The sequence below is a fragment of the Taeniopygia guttata genome, chromosome 2, assembly GCF_048771995.1.
Source record: "Taeniopygia guttata chromosome 2, bTaeGut7.mat, whole genome shotgun sequence".
NCBI classification, from domain to species: domain Eukaryota; kingdom Metazoa; phylum Chordata; class Aves; order Passeriformes; family Estrildidae; genus Taeniopygia; species Taeniopygia guttata.
In genome coordinates this window covers 16779536-16804393 of record NC_133026.1, presented here as the reverse complement: position 1 = coordinate 16804393, position 24858 = coordinate 16779536, and the positions used below count along the sequence as shown (strand labels likewise).

At 37.2% G+C, this 24858-nt stretch overlaps 1 protein-coding gene across 1 annotated transcript; it reads right to left on the bottom strand.

Annotated features, from left to right (window-relative positions):
* Window positions 1-468: 468 nt before the first annotated feature.
* Window positions 469-24842, bottom strand: LOC101234087 (protein adenylyltransferase SelO). The gene is made up of 19 exons (XM_030264481.4): window positions 24531-24842; window positions 22977-23095; window positions 22612-22740; window positions 21804-21868; window positions 21646-21702; window positions 21449-21547; window positions 17372-17439; window positions 16596-16683; window positions 15673-15742; window positions 14956-15028; window positions 14315-14398; window positions 12122-12251; window positions 11545-11589; window positions 11375-11456; window positions 11194-11286; window positions 7725-7804; window positions 6810-6853; window positions 2924-3003; window positions 469-2598 (listed from the first exon to the last, which is right to left on the bottom strand). Exons 1-19 carry the CDS (start codon window positions 24703-24705, stop codon window positions 2476-2478), a joined length of 1704 nt encoding a protein of 567 aa, XP_030120341.4. The 5' UTR covers window positions 24706-24842; the 3' UTR covers window positions 469-2475.
* Between the last annotated feature and the right edge of the window lie 16 nt (window positions 24843-24858).

The window sequence follows — 24858 nt, the reverse complement described above, 5'->3', positions numbered from 1 at the left end:
AGAACTGAGCCTCGCAGAGCCGAAGGGGAAAAGCGGCCCCACCTCTCCCCTCCTCCCGCCATTCTCCTGCAGGCGCCTGCCCTGAGCCGGTCTCGCACAGCAACACTGGTCTTGGCCTCTTCTCATACACACTTCACCTTCTAAGATACCATCAACAGTATATCTCTGTATTTTAAATTATAAAAAAGCATAAAAAGTGAAAGGTGTGGTCTAAAATAAATGCATGAAAGCAGCTGACAGAGCAGGGGGTGAGCCTGCTGTGTTTGTCAGAATTCCTAGATCCAGAAGTGGTGGTGGGGGCAAGAGAATGACAAGCTGGTGGCAGTGCCACAGTCTGTGTTTTGGGTCATCTCTAGTCTTATTCGTGGCTTAAGGGTAGTTTGTCAATACTTACATACCTGCATTACAAGCTTAGCAGAAATAAAGCTGTAACCATGTCTTCATAAATGTCTTTCCCTTTGAAATTACTACTTTAAAAAAATTATTTTATTTTGTTTTATTTTATTTAAAGCTAAAAACAGTGTTTGGAACCCCATGCATTTCTTCCTGAAATGATTTTGCTTTAAACACCATGTTAAGCTGACACAGAGAGAATCCATCCGGCTCTTACTGGTTTTTGAGCTCTCTTGCTTTCAGCTGAACTGAGCAAAAAGCTCTCACCAAGAGAACTATGCCCACCACTAACAAAAGTGTCACCTGGAAATCTTGAATTGACATGCTGGGACATTCAAAAGGTATCTAAGCACCTTCAAACTGCCAAACTGAGAAATGCCTTGAGACCAGTGCAAGCTTCAGTTCAAAGAGGAGGGGGAAAAATACCAACAACCTAAAAGTAAGAGGGTTAAAAATAGGAGCTAAAAAAAAAATTTAAATGAGGGAAGGATTACTGTTTCCCAATCCCTTTCCATATATAACTGAAGGAAGCATTATGCAGAATCATTGAAGAGCTAGGTGTCATTTTCTGACTAGGTATTAGGAGTGCACATATTTGTCATACTTAGGTGTCAACAGCTGTCTGCAAGTCAACTATTTTTAAATCAAATTAATTTTATGAAATATACATCCAGCATCAAAATAAAGCAGAACATGTCCTTGGAAAAATGTTGCACAGCAAGGTCACAAAACACTGAGACTTTTAGAATAGCTTTTTTAGCATTCACTCTTCTCACCAGAATGCTCAGCCTCCCACCCTATTTCCTCCCTTCTCTTTTGTTACAACACAAAAAAAATCAATTTTAATACATTTTACATCTGCAGTCAATAATAATTCATACACTTGATCTTACACAAAAGAATTTGAACTTTCTTCAAAACAAAGAAAATCAAAGCCTACAGAAAACTCCACAAATCAAGTAAAATGCTGTGATGATTAGACCTCTATCAACTATTTTGCGTAGGTACATGGTCACATGGAATTTTTAAAATGTAACATTTAAACTCCATTCAAAGAACAAAGCTGTCTCTTGTTGATACACAATTATCTGGCTTGATCTGGTACCAAAATATGCTGTAAAATACAAAAAGATGTTTCAATGCAGTAATTCAAAGCGTTTGTAAAAAGAAATTAATCCTTCTACCTCTACCAAACTATTGCCTTCTAAATAGTCTATACATCACTAGACCTTACAGTATTTTAGCATGAAAATACCTGAAATTGCAGCATGTCCTTTTCAACCTTCCTCCATACCTGAAATGGAAGCAGTTTCAGCTAAGATGCTTCCAACGCCGGCCTTTTCCAGAGCCAAACAGTTAATTTTTCCTGAGACTTCACATCTATGAACCAATAATCTTTCTACTCCTACCAAAAGATACTTTGAAGGAGCAGTGGTCCTCTGGATAGGTACCTGACACCAGCAAAGACACCAAAACTTACCCTGGAGTAAGACAGACATCTTTTGTCTCTCCCAAGACAGATATCTTTGCTAACTATTTAACTGAATTTCCTTTAAATCTTTTGTCAGTTTAATGGGACAAAACATAATCAGAATGAGAAAAGGTGTCAAGGTCTGAGATGATGCTCTGTGCCAGGTCTGCAAGATTTAAGAACATTTATGTCTGCATAACACAGCTATATTTGTAACAGCAAGAGGAAAAATCATCAAAATACAGCATTATTAAAACTAGCTTACATGGATTTTAAATTGATCAGTCACTAAAAGCTATTAAAACCCACCTGATCAGCCATGAATTTTGAGAGGTTAGATGTTACAGTTTGGCAGGACTTAAATATTGGGACTCAAAGTAACGCACAGCTGAATGTGAGGCAGAGTTGTCAATGCCAGTATAATCTGCTGATGCACCCATACCTAGTGAAGCACTTCTTTAATCTTGAGACTTCATAAATTGGTCAAGAACAGTAGCAGATTCCAGTCCACAAAGTCTAAGGGAGAGAAGTTCCTGTGGTTTGATCCATCAGCCCAATTTGAAAGCTTGAACTTTGACCTCGATCATTCTTCTTGCTTGTTTGAATTTCCCTCAGGATGAGCAGCTGACTCTGAGATGCCTGGCCCAGGCTGGGGGGCGCAGGGAGTACCCTGCTCTCTCTGCAGCCTCCTGCCTCTGAAAGGGGTGCTGTAAAACCTGCTCTAGGAGCTCAACCTGGAAGCAATTAAAAGTGGGTAAGCTTTTATACCAAATGTTTTCTGGTAAACAAAGATTTTTCCACTTTATGCACCCTCCTGGCTCCAGAAACTATCACATGAATTGCTTACTATTATTAATACTACTATTAATACAGCCACTAGTATTTATGTTATAATTAGTACTATTAATAATTTTGTTAGTATTTTAAATAGCAGTTCATGTTATATAGTACAATTTTGGTCAAAATGTAATACAATTCAAGTGTAAATGTAAAAATTGTTTTATTAGCTGTTATGCCAGTTATTATTAAATCTGTCAAGAAAAAGAAAGCTCATTTTACCTCCGAGAAATCATTCAAATTAGCTTTTTGCACTGCTGATTCTGCCATCCAATTCCTAAGTATGTATCTAGGATTAACAGCTGAAACCAAGAGCAAATAATGTTAAATTTAGTTATACGTATTCAACAAAAGGAAAACAGTCACTGAAACATGTCACTGAAATCTTCAAGAAGATTTAAATTTGCAGATCAAGAAAAAAATGCATAAAAAGGAAAAGGAATTAATCAATCTACTTAATTCTATGAGTTGCTAAAGGATTTTTTAAACTTGCACTATCAGTAGTGCCAAAGTGCCAAACAGAAATTAGAGTAGCACAGAACATGACATTGATAGAGGAACACCAGCAGGCTTTTCAAGTGCAATGAGTTTACCATGGCCTAGATTCCTGCTGTGTTGATGGAAAACATTTCAATGTTGTCAATACCTTACTCGAGATCACAAAAATGAATATTGTATTATTTAATTTAAAAAGTAATTACTATTATATCCTTTAAAGTATATGTATATAGATACTCCTTCTATGTCATGTAACAAAAGTTTAGCCATAAAAGCCTTTAATGTTATATTTCAGGTGTATTTTTTAGAAACTGCTTTTTAAAATTTAATCTCCTGGCTGGGGGTAGGCAGAGGTTCCTCAGTTTTTTCTGCAGCTGTCTGTTGTATCCTTTTGGAAACATTCATGACAACTGCACTGCTTCCCTGCCTTCTTTCAGGTTGCTTTTATCTAATGAGCAGAAGAGAGAATGTAGCAACACTGGAAAATGAAAACTGCTGAATTAGTAAGCCAGTATATATCCTACAGCAGAGCCACTATCAACTTAAAAAAGGAGTTTTGTCAAACTGTATACCAGGGACAATTCATATCAGCACACATGGCTCTAATTATCAATTTTTTAGCAGATTATGTAAATTAAATTCTTCGTTTTGTTCTGCAATTAAAGGCATAGAATTCTACTTCAGTAAGTTTTCCCTAATGATCAAAACAATGTTACAGAATGACTGTAACACTTCAAGCCTGCTTTGAAGTTTTAATTTGCCATTGGTCTGTTTTGCCCAATTCAGGAAGCATTTATTACATTAAGGTATTAAGTGGTACCAAAGGTGTTTCACTCATGCACTTGAAACCAAAAGTCTGTGATTTATGGACATACACAAACTTAATCTCCTTCCCTTTCCACTGATGTCCCAGAAGGTTTTATATTAATAAATGTTAGGTTTATATATTTCTTTTTAAAAATCCTTAGACCTTTATAAAATATTCTTATAAACACCCTTACAGCATATATGAAAGAGGGTATTGAAAAAACCAGAGGAATCATCAAAATTACCATCTCAAACTTCCCTCTACTCAATTCCTTTAATCAATTAATTATTAAGTTATTTTATTTACAAATAATGTATTAGAAGGGGCCACAGACATTCTTCTTTTTCACATCCCCACTGTCCAGTATGTACTTACATGTATTAAAAAAGCCAATAAATACAACTGTCTACTGGGAATCCTGATAACCTCAACACAGGCTTAACAACACTCTGCCTTAACTGCTAAAAACCAGTGCATTTCCACTTGGCAAAACAATTTGCTCTGGCCAAGTATTTGATTTAATCCAGTAAATTAGTTATCAATAGTAAAGTGTGATAACTATTTAAAAAACATTTCAAAAGGTGAAAAAGTTAACATATGACTCATTCAAAAAATGGTAATTCACGTTAGAGCTGTGAGTCATTTTAGCAGGAGAATATTTGTCCCAGAAATAAATTCTTAACAATTGCAATTTGACAAGTTTCACAGTGGTTTTAAAAATATCAGCATTTAACACAAGTGACAAGATAATTATGAAAGAGTAACACAAGCCAGGTAAGAAAAGGACAAAGCAAAAGAATTTTTGTGCCCTTATAAGCATGATCTGGTTGACTTTTTTTACATGCTGCTTTTGTAAAGAAATACAATTTTAGACTTGGTCTGTCAAAACTTTTTGATCAACTCCAGAAGAACTAAGTTTAGGTAGTGCAAGATAAAACACTACTAAGAACTGAAAATTCAATAAAGGGAGAAAAAAATAAAAATAATGAATAAGTGATGACTTCAAATGATTCAAGTTAACATACTTTGAGAAATGAGATTTTTTATGACACTTACTAACAATTAGGGAAGGGTGATGAATAATGAGGTGTTAATGCCAATATATTCAAGGTCAGTTAAAGACAGCAATACACAATTTAGTGGAACTTCCAAACCCAGCTGGGAATCTGAGGAGCCAGGACAGATTTGTCTTCAACATGAAATGCTGGGTAAAAATGCAGACTTGACTGAATTGAACCAGATTTCTTCTGAAGTTGTGCTGACAAGGGCAACTGTTACAAGCAAATGCTCAAACAAAAAAACAAAACAAAAACTGAAATAATTTTTAAAGAGACCACAGGGGCATCTAAGCAATCTATTTAAATCCATGGACATAAAAATACAAAAAAGAACAAAATAAATCCCAAAACCTCTGTAAGAAAATTCAGTCATCCTGTAATATGGAGCAGCTAGCAAAGGTCCAACAAAACTTGTTGATTTTAAATAAAACAAGAACAAACTAACATCAGCAGCCTATTATAAATTTTTGCAGCTCTGCAGTATAATTAGAGAGTGATGGTTGATTATATGGAAGAAAACGAACTGAACCGTGAACCTTTGCAGATCAAGCTTTGACTGCTACCAAAACTAAGACCACTAGCACAAGTGTGATTTTGGAGGCAAAACCTTTTCCATGTTTCATCTGTCTCCTGTACTATGAGGTCCTCTGAGGTGCATCAAGAAAAAAATAATGATGGTTTGCAGAAAACCATTGACAAATTAGGATATTTTCTGATTTGGAATAAAACCTCAGGATGTCAGGATTTTCTCTAAAAGCAGATTTAAAAGATACAGAAACATAAGAACTGTGTTTAGACAGTTTTCAGCATTCAATTTTAGCTGAGGAAGACAGGAGCTTGAAACTTAAAAACAATAATTGAGCCAAGTGCCTCAGAAACTCACAGATGAAGTTTCTTAACCCTATCAAAAACCAAATATTTATTCTTGGTAGCTCTTTTCATATTAACTTTCTAAAATGCATATCAAATTTTAAGAAGTGTTCTTTAAAAAGGATAGAGCCTTTGTTAAAAAATGGGGATGCAAACCTGGAACAATAAACAGTGCCCTCTGGAGTTTTACTACCTCATTACTGAAAGTCAGTGCCAGCTCCTGCCATTTTCCCAGCAAATCGATTGGAGCTTTAGAAGAAAGTGGCCAATCAATATCTAACAGAACAGTGCAGCCATTTCCATCCTGCTTTGCAGCAAGCACCCTGTAAGGCAGTGTAACAGTGAAGCCTCATGGGCAGAGTTTGATTAGATCTTTATTCCCTTTTGGTCATTGATTTTCAGTTGCTCATTTTTTCTTATAAGCAAATTTCACAAATTTACCACAGCTTACTGCAGAGCAAAAATATCTCCTGCTGAACAATTATTGGAATTTCATATCCACTGTTTCTGCTGTGATACCTAACAGCAGTACCTTTGCCATTTTGTATTTAGAAAAACTTGGAGAATCAAAGCACCTTCCTTTGCTTTCTATGACCAGATAGTCCTTTCACAAGTTTTTCCTCTGGATAACTGAAACAAAAAGTGTGTCTCTATCAGAAATATGAATTATTTGTAGAATGTAGAAAGGGCAGAGACAGACTGAATGAATGTAGTGTGACAAGATTTGCAGCAGCATAATGAGAGCTTCTCCTCTTCAGAAAAATACTGTATTTTAGTTCTACCCAAAAAGAAAAATATCTAACACTAAAGAAAGGTATGTAAATAGATATTTGCCATCTGCAAGCATATAATTCCTTTGGATTGTTTTACTCACTTGCCATTCTTATTCTTCTTTTGGCATCTGAGTCACTGTTGTAACTACACATGAAAAACAAACAAAAAGAAGAAAAACAGAAAGCACTTTAGCTAGTGAGGATTAAGCTGATGTATTTTTAGAAATATCTTATATGACTTCCATTAAAATCATTAAGTGCTCTGCTTTTGTGTTTGGCAGATGCTGGTGTGAATCTCTACGAATGATTAGACTTGGAAAAAACTGCACATTTACTTGTAGGTTTTGTGCCTTGTATTGCTTTTTTCCCTTAAGAATTTTATTTACTGAATAAAATTTCCAAGTATCTGATATGTATTTATTTTCAGTACTATTAGCCATGCATACCATATATAACTAAGAAAAAAATGTTATATTTTTTATTGATTTAACACAAAAGAATCCTGTGAATTCCTATCTATGCAACACAATGGTTTCCAAACACAGTCTGTGAATTTGCAGCTGTTCAGCTTCCATCCCCGGACACCATAAAGCAATGTTATTATATAATAATAAATAAAAAAACCCCAAACAAATAAATAAATAAATAAAACCAGTAATCAAACACTATTCATTCCTATATACTTGCAAAGCCTGTTTGTGATTCTTGGACTGAATCTGTAGGATTGGTATTTTAAGAAAAACTTTTAACCAAAGAAAATGGATCAGATGCTCAATGAAAGACGAAGAATAGAAATTACTCCTACCATGTCATTTTTGTGTACCTGAGTGTCAAAACAGAACTACAACAGCAATTATTGTTGAATCCAGCACAATGAAGAACCAAGAAAACAAAAAAGGCATATGAAACCATGCTTGGGCCAGTTTATTAGACCCATTAAAGACTATGCAAAATCACTGCAGACTAAAGTTTCCTGGTTCTGGCAAATGCACACTTTAAACTGCAATCAGATTTACCTGTTTAATCTAAGGAGGTACATAGTAACCCATTCTGAAAATAATTTGTGTTTACCCAGATCCTGGAGAGCCCAGAATTCCTAAAGAGAAAGAAATATTTATTGACAGATAATCAGAATTATTTTCCTGTTAAGCAAAAACCAAAGTAAGCAACAAATACTGTGTTTTAACCCCAGCTGGCAACTAAGCCTCACATAAGCACTTGCCCATGCTCCTTCTCAACTGGGGTTTAAAGTAAGGTAAAAAGTAAGGTAAAAAGTAAGAAAACTCGTGGGTTAGGATCAGTTTAATAATTGAAATAATTTAATAATAACAATAATAATAGCAGTGAAAAGGAAAATATCAAAAGGAGAGAGAAATAAAACCCCAATTGCTCACCAAACTATGCCCAGGCAGTTCCCAAGCAGGGTATTATCCCCCCCGAGCTCTCCCCTAGTTTATTTGCTGAGCATGGCACCAAGTGCTCTGGGATATCCCTTTGGCCACTTTGGGTCAGCTGTCCTGGCTCTGTCCCCTCCCAGCTTCTTGTCTGTCCCCAGCCTCCTTGCTGGCAGGGCACCACGAGAAGCTGAAAAGTCCTTGACTTAGTGTAAGCCCTCCTCAGCAACAACTAAACCTTCAGTGTCTTTTCAGCATTATTCACAACCTAAATCAAAAACATGGCACTGTACCAGCTACTAGGAAGAAAATTAACTCTATCCCAGATGAAACCAGGACAATGAACAATAAAAAAATTTAAAAGGCAAATGTATGATAACCCTCCAAAGAATCTTCTCCCTAAACATTCTACTGGTATCTTTTCCTCTGTATTCAAATTATTTATTTTTGCTAGCATGATACAGACACATGAATCCATCTCTGTTTTCAAAAATTTTACCTAAACACCTCTAGCACTTCACCCCTGTTTTTCCTTGGCTTATTGTCTGACCTATATGATTTTTAAGCTACATAATTACAGGTTTCACTCTCTACTGAGATTTGTACATGGATCAGATATATTCAGATAGGTTTTTTTCATCAAAAATGGTGCAATAAGCAAAATATATAAATAAAGAAAAGGTGAAGGAAAGGGAAACTAAAGTCTACAGGGATAGCAGAAGACCAGGGAAGAATAGAGACAGCAGGAGAGGAGAAAGAATTTGGAAAATGCTGACAGCAAGAAATCAGAGCTTGGGGTTACTGCCTCCAGTGATGGACAGCAAACACAAACCAGGCTTCCCTGGCTGAATACACCGAGCTAACAGCTGCTTCATATTCCTCCGCTGAAAGCAGCCAATGCTCACAGACAAAAAAATGAACAGAGAAAGAACAGATTAGGAAGAAATGGACATAGATAAAAGGTAAGGGAAATTAAAGCAAGAAGAAAGTGTTTTGATCCCATCTGGGTTTTTTGGGGTTTTTTTGTTGGTTTTTTATTTGTTTGGGTTTTTTTTTGAGGAATAAGAGTAAAAAAGATATGAAAACTATATTTGGTCCTAAAAATGAGCACAGAAATTACTAACAGTTGCGAATCAGGGAGGTGGATAACAGGTGAGTATGAGAATCATGCATTTGTTCAAAGATGTGTAGAGTTAAGCTGCTTTAGGAAGAATTTCAGAATGTTTTCAGTTAATACTAAATATAAGGACTCCTGCATTGTTCCCAAAGGATTCTGGCATTTTTAGGTCAATTTTGGTATGCAGCTGAAAAAATCTTAAATTATGTACAAATCAATAAGAAAACTTACGCATAAAAGTATTGGTGTGTAAATAAACAGAAGTGAAATTACTTTAAAATTGAAATTCTTTAAAACATTGAAAACTTTTTACCAGCATAAAATTGTACTTGTTTTTCCACATCAGTTTTGGAACTCAGAATTTGTGGGCTCAATAATTGCATTATGTGGGAAAAAAAAAAGATCAGGTTGCTACCAAGTGAAGGCTGGAAATGACCCTTAGTGTAGCAGCAGGATCACAACTACACCACAGTTGCTGGTTCCTCAGCCAACACCTTCAAAGATGGGAAGATGGAGTTGACATAAATGGAAAAATCCCTTGGGTTCTATGACAAGAATACCTTCTCTTACAAATACACCCATACTCTTATCACCCTCCTGTGCAAACAATAAATTCCAAGGCCACAACTCCTGGGTTTTTTTGTTGCTTACCTCTAGACCATCTAAACTTTTAAACTCTTATTGGCTTCAAGTTCATAGAAAAGGTCATAAAAAATGACCTCTTGCTTAACAGAAGAAAACAAGGAAAACCAGAAAATTTGCTCAAAACCACTTAATTATACATGGAAAAAGAACCATCAACTCCTCATTTTCATTCTGTGCTTTACATTGTCATCCCGCTGCCTCAACACACCCTCCTAAGTCCACCTGCTCTCATTTTAAATTGGCTTCAAAAACAGACATAAATCAGGTGTTTGGGGAAGGCAATGAAGTTTCCCAGGCAAAATGAACAATATTCATTGCATGGAAAAGGCACTGTATTCAAGAATAAAAGGAAAAAAATAATTTTGGCTCTCACAAAAGGGCTATTTTTTTCCAGATTAGGTTCCTTTTCAGAACCAGATTACAAGCTTCCTTTTCAGAATTTCCCTTTTGCTGTTTTATTCAATTATGACTTGCCTAGCATCTCAGTACAGTTCAAATATTTCAGCTATATTTCCACTTTCAAAGATTGCACTACATCCAGGTAAAAAAATTAAATACTTTCATGTGTTTTATATATGGTTATACTTGGTCCTGAAGAGTAAGTTTAGGCTAAGTTAGCAGCAACACAGGATGAGACAGCAGGGTGAGCAGGACACAATAGCAAAATGTATTTTTAAGTTTCATTAAGTTTCATTTAAAACCAATCTCTTACTCAAGGAAGAGCAGAGGCCACTCTGGGCAAAGAGTTCGAGCAGGAGTTTATGTTGAGATGGAATCTCACTTATCATTAGATACCAAGATAAGCAAATATGCCTGAGAGCAGAGGTTTAGGCCACCGGGTAAGCCCATATCAGGAACAGCCTGCTTGACCTGAGGCTGAAATTTTCCTCATGAGCCCTGTGCAACTTCACTTGTTGGACAAAAGGTATTCTTAAACAAAACAATGGGGTGATGAAGGGGAAGAAAATTCTTTGTAGCAGACCCATGTTAAATGTGACAAAAATCACATTCCTAGTTGTGTATGAGTATTTATGACTACTCCTATTGGACCTGTACCAAAGGCTGAAAATCTGACTTCAGCATTTTTCATGAAGGCACCTTTCATTAGCATTTTTCATTAATATATCCATCATTACCAGATACAAGCTTAAGAAGGGGTGTTAGCCTGACACAGATGTATTAGTCCCTCTGTCCCTTAATAATGACACAAGAACATATTTCCCAGATGAATCATAGCTTTAGATAGCCTCTACTATATCAGAGTTATGTCCAACTTGATTTATTCTTTCTATATTAAGTATTCGTAGGATTGGGTGCTTGTATTTATACCTCAGGAATATGGAGCTCCTTTAACTGGTCTGCAGTAATTTCACTCAGCTCTCGGAATGTCATTGTAAAATCAGCCTTTGTATCTTCCATAATCTAGTGAATAAAGATACTTTTTTGAGTGCTTTTAAGTGTGGGGTACCAGTTCAGATGTCTGCCAAGAAAATTAGCAAAGTAAACTCACTTTTAAGAGGAAAGCAATCAAATAGGTATCATTCTCATTCTCCCCAAGAAGACCCAATTTTGTTTTGAATAGTTCTGTGAAACTGAAAATAATAAGAAAGTATGGAAGTTGTGAACATTACATATTTTATAGTATTGTGACTAGAAGGTTTCAGTTCTGAAAGTGCATACCGACTGTGATAGTGCTCACCATACCCCTCCAAAATTTGGGAAGCTCTGCAAAACAGAAGAAATGTCAAGTTCTAAGGAACTAAAATGCTGTTGCAAGTATAATACTGCTGTACACTAAACAACGAAAACTTCTGCCTGCTCTCTCAGAAACATTGATATTCTGAATCATCTGGGATCTATTCTCCATAAAAGAATCTTTACAAGAGCCTATTAAAATACTACTTCATTACTTCAGGAGGATGCATGGTCTTCCTAAATAAATGTCTTACAAAAAAAGCTAGGCAATCTTAGAACAGAAAACTACAGGTAAAGGTCCTACCTTAGTGAAAGGAGAAAGGATCACACAACATCTAATACCTCCCTGTGGTCCTATTTTAATACTATTTCTGACCAACAAAAAATTTTCTCCCCACAATCCAGTCTTATTCTGGCCAATAATTAATCCAGAATCAATTTCCAGTTAAAAGAAATGCAATATTTTAAAAGCTAATCCCTTTCTTTCCTAAGCATATGTGATTACAGTGTTTCCCATCTCACTAGCTCCTTTTAGCATTATGATATTTTAAGGATTACTTACAGCTGCTTTTGCCTGGGATCCAATAAAGGGTTTAGAGCTTGTAACAGCTTGCTGAGATTAAACAGCCCAACACTTGCTTGATTTCCTATTTTATACCTCCTTTCATCATCAGATGTGTTTGGAACAAAATCTGTTTCAAACAGAACATTACTTTCCCATAACAGAGTAATTAAAATAAACAATCAATGTTAAAATATTGAATTACATTCATTTTTATACTTACACAGCAAACTTATAGACCTATAAACCTAAAACTACTAAATATTTAAAATCAGATCACAAGAATACTTATTTAAAGTGAGTTAACTCAAGATCTATTATTTGCAAAATCTAAGGAATACATCTTCACACACAAGTTCCCATGAGTTACAAGTGACATTTTCCTACCTGAAGATACAAGGTAAATTCAGTTGGTTACAGAGAAAAAAAACCATTTAAAACAGTCTTTTACACTTAAACCCAGTATTTTTACTACATCTAGTGCTACTATTTAGCACATGGATTAAGCAAACAAATGTCCAACTGGAATCAGGATTTAAGTATTTATGGGAAAGTCACACATATAGTAAAAATGTATTTACATGTACAGTAAAAATGCATTCAATAGGTCAATTAAGCAAGCTTTGTTTCAATTGGACAAGCAAGCTTCACATAAAAATTAGGCCTAACGTGTTCCAGTATTCAAATCCATTATCTGGGAGATACCAAATACCTGTCCAGCAAGTTACAAGTATGCAGAAGTAAAATGTATGCCTATCTACAGCAGCAGTCTCTGAGGGGATCAGTGGGAACCCCTCACTCAGATCAAACCCAGATAAGCTGATCCATGCACACAACATCACCCCGGCCCTCAGAGGACACTGACAGCAAATGGAGCTTTAAGGAGGAGACTCTTAACTCATCTGTCAGATCTGGTGAGTGGTTCCAGTCTGAATTTCTTCTCTAACACCTCTCATCTGGCTCTAGCGTGCACTGCCTGGCTGGGACAGACTCAGCTCTCTTCACAGCAGCCTGTCTGGCACCGTGTGTTGGCCTTGTGACCAAAACAGTGCTGACAGCACAGCAACGTTCTACACATTGTTCAGCAGGGCTGGCCCAGCATCAAGGGCTCAATTCTCATTCTGTAACCCCAGAAAATGAGGCTGGGGTGGGCTAGGAGGGGATGCAGCTGGGACAGCTGAGCTCAGCTGGGATATTCCACACCTATAACGTCATGATCAGCAATAAAATCTGGGGGTAGTTTTTCCAAGGCAGTTCTTGGTTAGGGACTGATTCGGCATCAGTCTGGTGGTGACATATGGTGAGTGATTATCTTTGCATCACTTGCTGGTCACCCCTGCCACTTTTTCCCCCTTGACTTACACAAATGTCTTTATCGTGACCCATAAGTTTTTCCTTAACCTTGCTTTTCCAATTATGTCCCTCAGCCCACAGCAGGGAAGAGTGAACAAATGGCTTCTGGATCCTTAATTGCCAGCTGGGGTCAACCCACCCTATAAAGAAAAATCTAAGAGCAAAAAAGCCCCATTTTGTTCAATACAATGAAACAATATGACATTTATTCTCATGAGTTTTCCTTAATTTGATGCTGCAGGTATGAAAACACATAGCAAGATAACCTCTGCTGATTCTGAAGTTTATTTAGTTGCAAACTATAGACAATAGTCTAAGAATACATATTTATGTACATACTGAACCTCTATCTATCAATCCCAGACTGAGTTAAGATTTTCAAAGAAAAGTTACCATGACTGTGTAGGTTTGATTTCTTCTCTTCCAACATATAATTAGCTGCTATGACTATAAAACTGGAGCTTTCATGCATTCAAAGTTACTCTATTCCACTTCTACTTTTGGCTGCTTCCCACAATACACAATTTTTAATTTTCTAGGCTTCTGTTGTAGTATCTATTGAATTGATGGTGTTCAAGTGGGAACATTCTCATGGAAATGGGTTTAATAGTAATATTTCACTAACAAGACTTTTAGTCCTTGAATGCAATCTATGTAGTGTATCATAAAACTCATCACTAATGCAATTTTTTCCCCTAAAGCTCTTCAAACAGTACACATGCTTAGGGTTTTTCTGCTAATAATGAAAGGAGTTTTCATGCAATGGAAACGATATAATTTAATAGAAAAATATTATTTTAAGTAAAAAAAAAAAAAAACAAACCCAGATGCTACACTCACTTGGGTCATAGGCGTCCATAAATCCAAATGGACCATAATCTATTGTTATGGACAATAAACTGAAGTTATCTGTATTGCACACACCTACAGTTAAAGAGAAAGGAGAAACAAAAGTTAAAATTCCACCTGAACCCCAGGCTCCAGGCAATTTGCTGTGAAACAGGTCCACTGAATTTAAAGAGCTCTCAGGAATCCGACTTTGGAAAACACACCCATCCCTCTGCCCCCAGCCCATGCCCCGCAGCACACCCAGGCTCCCAATGCTGTTTTGGGGTTAATCCCACAAATCTGCAGCAGAGCCAGACAGCTCTGTGTCCTGTGCACTGTAACAGGCCAGGGCTTTATGTGGATGGATCAAATTCAGAGCAGTTAAACTTACACATGGCATCAGTACCCTGTCTTTGTACACTGCACTGCTGCAGCAGCTCTGAGAACTCCTGCTGCCCTATTCTCATCCTGTCGCAGAGGTGCTCTGAGAGATCAGAGAGCGTAACTCTGTTACAAAAGCCCCTTGTATAACACATAAAGCTGTAGGTGAAGACATCAGCAGAACAAAACATCAGGTGAAAAATAAAAGCCATTTTTAAGTACATTACTGTAAAGTGTCCCTCCCCTAAAGCCAGTGCCATCTGGCACCTTACCATGTGCAAACCCCACAGACATCCACAAGGAAATGAGATTTGCAGTCTCTGACACGACAGTAGAGAAAAATTCCTAAAATCAAATACATCTTTTACTTCAAGTTCTCTCTATAAAAAGTATTGAAATACATAAGCATTTTATTCACTATAGAAATATGTAATGCATTCTATTTTTCAAATTTAGGTATGTGTCCATCAGGATTGTCATTCCCATTCTAAATTATGTGAATGCATAGTAACCTTATCCAGGAAAGACTGTTGTTAAATAAGTATACACAGATGCCCTGAAAGAAATTAAGAATTAAAAAAAAAAAAAAAAAAACCAAAACAAAGGCACTATACATACTAGGCAGTATACTAGAATATACTATATATACTACATTTACATTAGCAAAAGCACACTTCATCACAACATGACCACTGTTCACTGACAACCTGAGCAGTAAAAGAAAAAAATACAACAGAAAATGGAAGCTTCATGATAAACACTTCCAAAATGGAAACTGGTAAAAAATGTTCATATTTCACTTTGAGAAGACAAAAAAAAATATCAAGAAGCAGATTTTTACTGCAGAGAATTAACAAACTTTTGCTAATAAAACCTGGAATCTTACTTCAAATTTTTAAATATTGTAAAACTTGAAATTGTGAAGACCTTCCTGTAATTTTTGTTCACATACTTCTGGAAAATAAAAATTACTCTTAAGAAAGACTTACCAGGTATCTATTTGAATCATTCATAGCTATTGATGGAAAATGTTCCTGGATGATAAAGTCTAGCAATTTTCTGTAACAGCAGAAACAGAATTCTTTAAACTGGTACTTTGGAACTGATAATTAAAAATTCTTGTTTTCAAACAGCAAAATGCTGATCTACAGCTTGCCACAAATAGTTAGTAAAAAACTCAGTCTATTTATTCCAATGAATATTAGAGTAAGATCTTCCAAAATGCTTAGAGATAAAACCTAAGGTTGTAGTCATAAATATGACTGGAGACTGCCACAAAGAGTTAAAATTATCCCCACATTAAATCTCCAGATAATACCAGGACATGGTAGCAATTGCATGCAGCAATATCCATTTTTTATGGAAAAAAAAAGAGTTTGCATTTCCAAAAAAAACAGTATAAGATTACAAGGAATAACCACTCTACATCACAATTCTCACAAAGAAAATGGTATAGCTGAATTCTTATGGAGTAGGGTTACTTCAACAGTAACTGGCCATTCCCAAAACAGTTATCCACATTCCTACAAGACAGGTTTAGGGAAATGGGATACATGCATTAAAATTTGCAGGACCTGTCACAGAAAACTGAGAAATGTAGGAACTTAGACTTTCAACTTACAAATCTTTCCAAAACAAACAACTCCTCCCTAGTGCTTAGTTACCAGAACTACTTAGGTATAAAATTCTCCTCATTTTGTAAGATCTAGACCTTTAGAAACATCTCAAGGGTTTTACCCTTGTGAGGTAAGATCTTTGGTAAGCTTGTATAAAAATAGCAGGCTACCTTTCTAAATTATGTAATCTCACTTGTTAAATAATTTATGTCTAAATTCCAACTGTATACATGAATTCTAATGTAATTTGATGGTTGAGAAAACTGTTTCAGTGACTGTGAAGATCCAATTCAAACCTTAGTAAGTCCAGTTCCCCAGAGTGAGCTAAGATTTCCAAGGATCCTATACGAAACCACGATTTGGCAAGTCGTAGCACTATTGCACCTTAAATATAAAGAGAAGTGTGTTTAAATGTAAACAGAGCACCAGCAAAATAAAACAGTTCCATAGGAAAAACCACCATGTGTTGTTTCTATAGACACAGAGTTGTATAGGCACAGTTAATATGGTGTTTTTGTAAGTATGCCTAACACATAAGAGATGAATATGTATAACATTATTTTATTACACATATTTTACTACACTACATAATGATAAAGTTTGATTTGCTATGCCAGCAACCACAGGCAAAATTCTGTTAGTGCATTAATATTAGAATCACTCCAGAAATGCCAGCCTCAAAGAAAGAGCACAAACAGATTTTTCACCATTCTGTGCCATCTCTCTTTTTCAGAGCAGGTGTAGATGATGTCACAATGACATGGCCACAGTTGTATTCTACCCATCCTGGTATTGATATCAAAACAATGTAAAACTTCCCTAGTTTTCAATAGCATTTTTGTAATGGGAAATGAAAATCAAAATCATATTCTTTCAATATGTATGCTACAATCATAGAAGACCTGTTCAGAGGGCTTCATTTCTTCAACCAAGATGTGTTTCAGATTGATTTTCTCAGGAGAGGTTTCATATCTTAATAAATTAAATTAAGCCAATTTATTACTTTTTATTACACATCTTTTCATGGTGAATTAAGTAACATTGTTGTAACATTTTAAAATATGTTTATTACCTCTTTCTTTCTTAATATTTCCATTGTAAAACTGGTCTCTCCACACATCATCATCACTTACAACTAAGCTGTAGCAAACAAGAAATGAATGTTAAAAGTTACCTCAGCAAAAGTAATTCATAATGAAGATCAAAGTGATATTTTCTATAAATTCATCTTCTTCATAAGAAGAAAGATTGTTTTGGTGGCATAGCTTTGTATTTACAAATGACACAGGCAAAGAAGATGCTGAGGCTTAACAAGGTTCATGGCCAAGATGCGTTTATTTTGTATTTAATATAGTGTTGTCCAATTTCATTATCCTCACTGTTCTTGGGGAGATGTCTACTCTCAAAAAGAGCAGTGCATTCACTTGGAACCTCAGTGACAGATTAGTGTGATTGTAACACCAACTAAGTCCCAGTTTCCCTGGGGACAACATGGAAATTTTGAGGAGAGAGAAATTAGAAACCAAATTCTTGCATCAGATGCAGGCCTCCCTTTACATGAGCCAAAATTATGTCAGAAACTTCGGGGACAGCTCTGTGGTCCTTTGCAATCACTGCTACCGGTACTTGGATTTTTAAAACCAATCTCTTCCTTTCATTTGCCTTAAAATTCTATACATCCTATACATTTTCATATTTATCCACATATTGAGGTTTGTGAGAGATCAGTACAACTTGCTTTAAAATATTTCACAACTTGCATTAATTTGTTTAAATAAAATATGTAATTTCCTTGTATTTTCTGTTCTATCAGGAAAAATCAATCCTCACAAATTTACAATCCTCACAAACAAGGGCACCATGTTCCTCTAAGGTTAACAAGTAGGAAGTTTTCTCTTCAAAACAACGGGGATTACACTGACAATCCAGCTTGGTGCCATCTTCTGAAAGAGATCTTATCCCCTTAATAGGCACAGAAGATTCCTTGTTCAAGACTCCAGCAGGAGGCTAATTTAGCTAATTTTGTGTAATTCTTCTTTATCTTTGCTTGTTGATAACTGGAAAATATTCTACTCAGGAGAAACACGGACCTTTGGAATGGGTCCAGAAATGACCAGAGAGCTGGAGCACCTCTCCTATGACTGAGAGGTGGGGCTGTTCATGGGGAATAAGGGGAGACCTTACAGCACCTTCCAGTCCCCAAAGGAGTCTACAAGAGAGCTGGACAGGTACCCTTTACCAGGGCCTCTAGCAATAGGACAAGGAGGAATGGCTGTAAACGGAAAGAGGGCAGGTTTAGATCAGGTATTAGGAAGAAGTTTTTTACTCAGAGGGTGGTGAGACACTGAACAGGTAGCCCCAGAAAGGCAGCAGATGCCCCAGGTCAGGTCAGGTTGGAGGGGGCTTTGAACAACCTGATCTAGAGAAGATGTCCCCACTCATTGAGGGGGGAATTGGACTAGACCAGTAAAAGTCTCTTCCAACCCAAATTACGATTCCATGATTCAAAATATAGTTGGTGGCATGCTATTTGATATTTAATGCAGTTATTTATATCTGCTACTAGGTGGCTGAAAACAGCAGAGAAGACAGAATCAAACTTTTCTTCGAGATAGACAGCAAAGAACAAGAGACAAACCTATGGTTCCATTCATAAATGACTGAAGACAGTCACAGTGTTAATTCTCAAGAGTTTAATTTTGGAAATACACTAGATTCTGGTTTTACATACTTGAGCATTTAAATTTTAGAAAGAATTCAGTTGAACCAAAAATGTGAGAAATCCATATAAACATAAATATGTACAAAAAGGTCATGAAAAAAAATAGCATGAAGTCTTACCTAGTGCGGTTTCTTGCAACAGTAACTGTGGGTTTGAAACTAAATTATTGTTATTGTATTCAGTTTTTTGAAGATAACTAGTAGCTATTCAAACTGAATGTTCTATTAACTGCAAAGAACAAGCAGTGAATTATTTCAAGAGAGGAAAAATATACAGAAATCAATCTTCTTTTATTGGAGCTGTACTGATAAAAGTAGAATTAGGATGGATTTTGTTTTTTAAATACTCATTTGAAACCAATTGGTATGTCTGTAGGATTACGTACAAAAAGCTCTGATGTAAATTAGATGGAAGAAGAAAATCTTAATCCTTCAAGAGAAAACAAAAAAAAATTAGAAACAGAGAAGGAACCTCAGACACCTACAAAATAGTGTGTACTGCAGAACACTAGGGACAGAAGGCACGAAAGTTGTGCAACTGCTTTACTTTTGTACAGACCTCTGCAAGAAAGGGTGTTTCCTTTTTACTGCATAACTCTTAGCAGGCTCTCTGCCAAATTCCTACAGAATACCAGCACTTCTATTGCGGATAAAAAAAATCCACGGAGGCATTGACATTTAGTTAGTATGGATGTGCAACATTTGAGAGCTGGCCAGGTAGCTGAGCAGCCACATAAACACACATTCCCACTAGAAAAGTACTTCTCCAATGGTCCTTGCAGTTGGTAAGTGCCATTACTGGAGAAAAGGCAGCAGCAGACCAGCTGTACACAGAATACAGGAAACAGAGCACCGAAATTGCACCCACACCACAGAAGCTGGAACAGCACTCACAGAAGGATAGATGGATGGATGGACGGACGGATGGATGATATCCCTCCCTACCTGGCTCTCACTTAAGGGCTTGACTTTACACTTCCAGTGCTCTGCCTGCTGTTCTGCATGAACATCAAACCCTATGCAAGTAAAGCCACTCAGAAAACTATGCATGTTGGCTCACTCTTTTGACTTCATGTGTAACACTGCTCACTGGTAGTCTCAGGATGTGATTAAAATGGTACTGTATGAAGTGTTCTGTATCTGGCAGTACAGTCATAAACTGTAGCACCCCATTGGGAACACAGTACTTAAAATTAATAGAGCAAACCAACCTGCTGGGTGTTCTGGGATAAGCCATACGGTTTTTCCTCCCACTTCTGACAAGACTTGACAAGACCTCTGTTAAGTGCATCCCACCAGCCTCAGTGCAACAGCTCCCCATCGGGAAGAATATGGCTGTCAGCTGGGGTTTTTCCAAATTAAGTCTTGCAAACAGTCTGCAGAGCTTGTACAACAGTTAAGAGAGCCAGGCATTTAACCAATCTGCCAGCAGAGAGCTGAAGCACACTGTGTGCTCAGTAGAATTTCATGCACAGTAAAGGGGTAATTTCATACTGTTTTGCACTGAACAATTTGTTGAGACGATGGCAAAGAGAGGCTCTAACCTGCCAAATTATTTCCTGCTGATATTCAGACAGATTTAAAGTTCTGCATTAACAGCCAACAGCAAAGAGTCTCAAGATGAAGTCAGTGAATAAACCATCAAAAATGTCATTTACAAACACTGCACTTCAACAGAGCAAATGAGTTAGAACTAATGCTAAAGAGATTTGCAGACACTTTGCAAATACAGACACCTAGCCATGTGGCAGCTGAGTACAGGCCTTTTCTGCAGAACATTTGCTTTCTTTAAAGCCTGAAACACTGCAGTACAGACTTGAGACTACTTGGAACACAAAATGAACTTGGCATTTTTAACACAATCATCTGAAAATATTCAATTACTTGATTCTGAGAAAATCATCCAAATGAATGATTGTGTTAGTCTCCTTTGATTCACACAGAATTAAGTTTCAATTCTTTTCATGAACTCTCTCTCTCTGCTCAAGAGGTGCTTTCATAGATAAAGAATTGAGAGTAATTGCCTACATTCAGTTCTACCTCCAATATTAGTGTTTGTTCATATGAATGACAATTTTTCACACCAATCTTAAAAGTTACAGTAAAAAAAAAACCACTTTTGACATTTTCCTAGTTGTCTAGATTCTAGAATTTGAATTAACTTTACAGAAATGAGTCTTTACTACACTGAAGTTGAGTTGTATTTCTAGAATCCAGCAAACTATGAGATGCAATTAACTTCTGGAGTTTATTATTACTGGAAAGTTTTATCCAAAATCTGTGGAGAATATATTTTGTTCTGATTGCATATATATGAAGAGATCTTTCATCTTGGAAACTAACTGCCCTACTTTATTGACGTTCAATGAAACTCAGTCACAAAATTACCTGTAAATAAGTATACTGTGAACAAAGGAAAGAAAAATACCTAGCAGCTCTGCTTGTAGGAATTCCAAGATAGTGCATGGCCTCACTACATAAAAACTCTCGAACAGAAGAGCGTAACACAGCTCTCCCATCACCATTCCTATGGAGAACAGAGAAATAAGGAATTGGTCATAAAATCAAAGCAAATTTCAAAAAGAAAACATTCTGGTTTAGAGTACATAGGTAACTGCAACTTACCTGGAGTATGGGGTCTTTCCTGACCCTTTTAACTGCAGTTCCCACCTCTCACCATGCCTGCAAAAATACCATTGGCATTTGTAATGACAGACCTCAGGTTAACCATGAATCAGCTAAACTGAACACAGAGTTCAACCAGAATTAAAAAAAAGTCACACCTGTTTGTATATACTCCGATCAAATGGGCTCTTCCATCCCCCAGCTGACCTGCCCAGCTACCAAACTGGCAAAAATTAAAATCAAGTTATTGTCCTCGATCATTTATAGAAGTTATACTTGAAACACAGATTAAATCTAGGTCCTCACAAAAGACACATTTGCTCACATTAAAATATTGAACCCTAAAGCTGTATTTCCATATTCACTCCAAAAATGAATCAGAAAACCACAGGAAAAGAGTAACACCAGTAATCCTCTTTTTTTTTTTTTTTTTTTTTTTTTTTTACCTTCCAGCTATGACATACAACTACAGACCTGTCTTTTTTGTATAATGAGCCTTTAAACCCACGTGGCTTGTTTTGGTTTTTTTTAATTGGAAATTACAAATAAAATTCTAGCATTCTTCTCCATGAATAATCATACCCATTTCAATGAAACTTGAACCTTAGTAATCATGGTGTTGCAGTGAGGCTCTGTCCTCCTCCACTCCTCTGAGCTATTAGTATTAGATACTAATAATTGGCCAGGCTGCTGGGTGCTAAGCAGACTCAGCAGCTAATGAAAGTTAAAAACATAATTTGCTTCAGGCATAAACAAAAGCAGAGCAAGTAAACAGGGTACTGTGGAAGGATATAATAGTTCTTTTCCACCTGCAGCCCGTTATGAAGAACAAGTCTGCAGACAAACTGTTAGTAAGCATTCATGCACTCACAGACATACACTCATGTACTTACAGGTATTATCAAGGTGTAATTCACAAGGAAAGACCTACACAATTCCACCTGGAAGAATGAGTGTTGTACTTACCTGGTGACCCCCATACCTATGGGCCAGTGGAACAGACCCAAATATCACTTTCCCACCACTGACGAACTCCAGAAAATCAGATGATCCTTTGATAGATATATCAAGATCCAAAATATTTTCAAGAACTTCCTGGAGAAAAAAGTAATACTTCAACATGATCAAATTTTCAGTGGTAATAAACATGTTTTCTCTACAGATTCCATCATTAAAAGACATCTCACAATATGTTTTAAATGCTCTGTTTGTTTAAAGTATTTATTGAAAAGATGTTTCACGATAAACAGCATATGAATATTAAATATACTTTAGTACATGTATTAATAATTTCTACTAATTAGAGAGGAATAAAAAAAACAATAGCCAACCTTTGAAACAGCTACAAGACGAACTCTAGATTTAAAAGGTGTAGGATAGACAACTGAAAAAATGCAGTTTCTCACGTTACGGACATAATTTTCTTGGATCACGTCAACTGGAAAAGGATCTGTAAACATGAAATAGACAAGATATGCCATATAAAAAACAATTAATCATATTAGTCATAATATGTTTCCTCCTAAATCCAGCCAAAATGCTTTAAAAACAATTAAAACTTGTAGTATTACAACTTTGCCAATGTATATTAAGCCTCCATGAAAAGCAAGCCCAAATAAATTTAGTATTTTGTTGTTTGGAATTTCTGAAAATTACTAAATTCTGCAGTTAAAGAATCTACCACGGCATTGTAGTTTTAAAATCTAAATCATATCTAACAATAGATTGAATAGACTGTGACTGGAACAGTCTCAGGGCAGTTTGATGTTGCACTCAATTATATACACCCTAAAAGATATCTGCAGGAGACAGAGAAGTTCAGCTTTTCCCACAGTTGAACAATGTAGTGCAACAAATTTAAGTCACTGTGCACCAGTAACTGCTGTGTACAGTCCATGTGCAGCAATGATCACCACACAACCCAAGAAAACAGATGAAGTCTTTTCTGAGTAATGTAAACAGTGAATGAATGGGTTAGAATATGTAGCTCTTGCTGTAGCATACATATGTACTCAGAAGTTGTGCTTCATTCTTCCTTCAGACCTACTCTGTGCCCTTTCCCATGGTAACAGAGGACAAATATTGTTTTAAAATGGTGTGTTTTACCATCTTAATGGACTTTTGCTTACAAGAATCTTACAATTCCACATTAATTATAAAATTCCAGTACCTGATAGTCACTGTTTTGTAATTATTTTAAGTTAGCATCTCTGGAGCTTTGCTGCTAGCCATGTTTCTCACTACCTCTAATGGCAGATCCTGTTCTAGCCAGCTGCCACAAGATTTATCAGTATGATTTCTTAATGCTCACAAGTAATTGTATTCACCTGATGAAATTAGTTCTGTAATGTTATCATATCAATTAGCACTATCATTACAAGCAGTTTTGTATACCCGAGAGCTAGGAGAGATAGAATGCTTTGTGTACTTCCAGAGACGTGTCAGGTTATCAACTCTGCACTAACACTGGGACTCGGGGAAAAAAAGAAAAACCACACCAAAAAAACCGCTCATTTTGACCAATCTAGTTTTAATTTTAAAGCTATATTTGACTGTGTGTACCAGGTCTTTGCTTAGTTACTGCTTTAGGAGCTGCCACAACCCAACAAGCAAAAGCACCGGGCAGGGCAGGAGTACAGAGCCTCGGGACAGGGCAGGAAACAGAGCCTGGGACAGGACAGGACAGGAGTACAGAGCCCGGGACAGGACAGGAGTACAGAGTCCCGGGACAGGGCAGGAATACAGAGCACCGGGACAAGGCAGGACAGGAGTACAGAGCTCCGGGACAGGACAGGAATACAGAGCCCTGAGAACAGGACAGGAATACAGAGCCCCGGGACAGGACAGGACGGTCGTACAGAGCCCCGGGACAAGGCAGGCCGTACCTAGGAGGCTGTCGGAGGACAGGGCCCAGGCGCAGAGATCCGCCGCCCGGCGCCGCGGGCACTGACCCGGCGCGGGGCTGGAGGCGTTCGGGGCCGGGCAGAGCCCGCGGGAACCGCACAGCGCGGCCACACAGCCCCAGGCCAGGCAGGCGAGCAGCCAAGAGCGCCGCCACATGTCCCCAGACCTCGGCTTCAGAGCCACCCACGAACCCGCCCGGAGCTCTCCCGCCCTCAAAGAGGGCGTTGGGTTGCCCGCCCGGCACCGGGCCGGAGGGCGGCGGCGGCGGCGCGGGGCTTCCGCGTCCGGGTCGCGGCGGTGCCGGGAGGC

Coding starts and splice junctions, on each gene's coding strand:
- LOC101234087 (XM_030264481.4), bottom strand. CDS start 24,705: ATGTGGCGGCGCTCTTGGCTGCTCGCCTGCCTGGCCTGGGGCTGTGTG. Junction 12,252..14,314: donor TATGGACGCCTATGACCCAA/GTGAGTGTAGCA, acceptor TGTTTGAAACAG/ATTTTGTTCCAAACACATCT. Junction 11,457..11,544: donor GGTGAGCACTATCACAGTCG/GTATGCACTTTC, acceptor TATTATTTTCAG/TTTCACAGAACTATTCAAAA.